This window comes from Aphanomyces astaci (assembly GCF_000520075.1).
Source record: "Aphanomyces astaci strain APO3 unplaced genomic scaffold supercont1.496, whole genome shotgun sequence".
In the NCBI taxonomy this organism is placed as follows: Eukaryota; Oomycota; class Saprolegniomycetes; order Saprolegniales; family Verrucalvaceae; genus Aphanomyces; species Aphanomyces astaci.
Window position 1 is genome coordinate 2,147 of NW_009798759.1, and position 2,325 is coordinate 4,471.

A 2,325-nucleotide genomic window follows, 5' to 3' on the forward strand; every position below is an offset into this window, starting at 1 on the left:
TAGCTGACACAAAAGGCCGATTCCCTTTATATATCCTCCTCGTAATGCCTTATAAGCTTACAGGCGTCGTTGGCTTGTCTGTAGGCGAGACGATCACCTTGATGTTCATGGATAGCCTAAGCCGCGCCATGCATAGTATCGAATTAGATTAAAGGATAATCGTCCGGACAACCCAGTTCTCTGCACAGATAAGACACAGGACTAATTCATTCTACACATACAGAAGTCCCGTAGCTCTGTAACCTGGGACTCCGTCCTAACCCCGGTCGGCACATGTACGTACATTTAACGCTATTTCCGGGGTTAAGTTGCCGAAATGTGCTTATAAGCGCTGGAGTGATAGAAATTCCACATAGTACTACCGGTTAGAGCATCCCCACCGGCTGATGTAGAAATGTAAAAATCTTCAAAGTAAGTCACTACATCAGCAAAATTTACATTTTTCAGACCCACACCGGTTGCCAATAAATTTTACAGCATGATGTAAACGCTCCATAAACACAGATTTGTCAACAGATCTGTTGGCTTGTTTACAGTTCTACGCGATTGAGGTCCCAATGGACTTCTTCAACGAAGCATGCCATCCCGACGTCCTGAAGCACGCCGGCAGCATGAATATGAATCTTACAGACAATAGAATATATGCCAACCCTGCTGCACTAAATTCTCCACTGGCGAGAGCTCCAAAATCTCAATCGCCTGCGGGCGTCCAACACGAATTTGCTCCATCAGGACTACTATTTCCGCCAACCGATGTGGATTGGCTGTGAAGTGATGTACTACTGTTACAGCACGCACCCAATAAACGGGTCTTTTCATCTCTATGTGATTCCTCTCTTTGTGAACTTTGTGCCCTTTCTCAAAATCGACAATAGTGAAGACAGCTGATTTCGGCGAAGTTGGTGGCATTTCTGTTTTATATTATCCTCTACCGTTTCCGTCTAGAATCCACAACCATTAATTACTAACAATGGTACTACTTTAAATAACGATACCAGACGTCCCTTTGGTGTTTTCAGCCGAGGGGCCTTCAGGTATTTTATTTATTGGTTTTTTCTACACTTCTCCATTTTTCTGCTCCAGCACTCTCCAAGAAATCTCCTAACGTTATCGGCGGAACCAGCCGCTAGGATGGTTAATTGAGTTTGGATTATCATTTTTAAGACATTCCTCCGCGAGGGCCGGCACTAGAACCACATGTTGTGGACCGCTTCGCCAATTATAACGCGCCTGCTCGACCAGGGGCGGTGTGTAATCTTCGGTTTTTACTTCGCTCAATGCTTCATACCTCGTGCTTCGACCGATCTTCTTCGAAGTTCGGTCCTCGTCTTCGTACGCGCCCTTGTTATCCGGATTCCCCAGGAGGGACGGATAAATCCTTGCGGAAATAATCCGGGGAAGCCAGGGATCGAACCCACGACCTTTGAGTTAAGAAACCGATCCTCTACCTATAACTGAGCTATTTTCGTGTGAAACTTGGTTGCAGCAATTAGACCAGTCGTTCGTATCAATATGTTGATTCGGTACGAATTTCCGGACCCCACCCACTCGAAATCTCGCAATACTATTAACAGTACGTACGAGTAATTCGAACTAAACCAGATCTACCCATTACGGTCAGTAAAAAATGTACATACCATCCGACTCGATTCCAAATCCATCAAGTTGATCAAACGGGGTCCACCAAACCACCATCAACATTGTCAATCTTACTCACTCGACATGAAGTCAAGCGCGTTCTTAACTCCGGTGGCCTTGATCATGGCCATGATGGTCCAAGATGCTTCTGCCCACGGCCGTCTGCTCGTGCCTCCGCACCGCGGCTACATAGGCAAACTTCCGCAATTCAATGGCCTTGTTCCCATCAACTTCGGCGACCACGGCCTCAGCGCTGGTGGCATTGGCCAAACCAGAGGCGGCAAACACGGGATCTGCGGCGACAGGTACTCTGGAAAGCGCTTGCACGAGACTGGTGGTGAATTCGCCAAGTTCCCCCAACTTCGCGAAAAGGTCATCGGGGCCTGCTACGCCCCCGGGTCCACAATGGACCTTCAAGTCCAACTCACGGCCAACCACATGGGGTACTTTGAGTTTGGGCTATGCAAACTGAACTCGCTCAACGACAAGGAAACGGAAGATTGCTTCAAAACGCTTGTCCAGCCCAACGGCGAAAAGGACTGGAAATTGCCAGCGGGGAACAAGGTCTTCAACATGCAGTACATGCTCCCCGATGGCGTGTCGTGCGACGGCGACTCCCACTGTGTGCTTCGGTGGCACTACGTCGGATGGAACAACCCGGATGTGGGTATCGACGGCCAAGAGCAG

At 48.4% G+C, this 2,325-nt stretch overlaps 1 protein-coding gene across 1 annotated transcript in view; it reads left to right on the forward strand.

The window, feature by feature from the left end:
• Nucleotides 1-1,761: 1,761 nt before the first annotated feature.
• Nucleotides 1,762-2,325, forward strand: part of H257_19332 (hypothetical protein) — a gene marked incomplete at both ends in the record, with an annotated part of 2,544 nt that continues 1,980 nt past the window's right edge. The window contains one exon of the mRNA XM_009848479.1: nucleotides 1,762-2,305. Coding sequence (XP_009846781.1) covers nucleotides 1,762-2,305 — 544 coding nt within the window. The remainder of the gene's footprint in view (nucleotides 2,306-2,325) is intronic.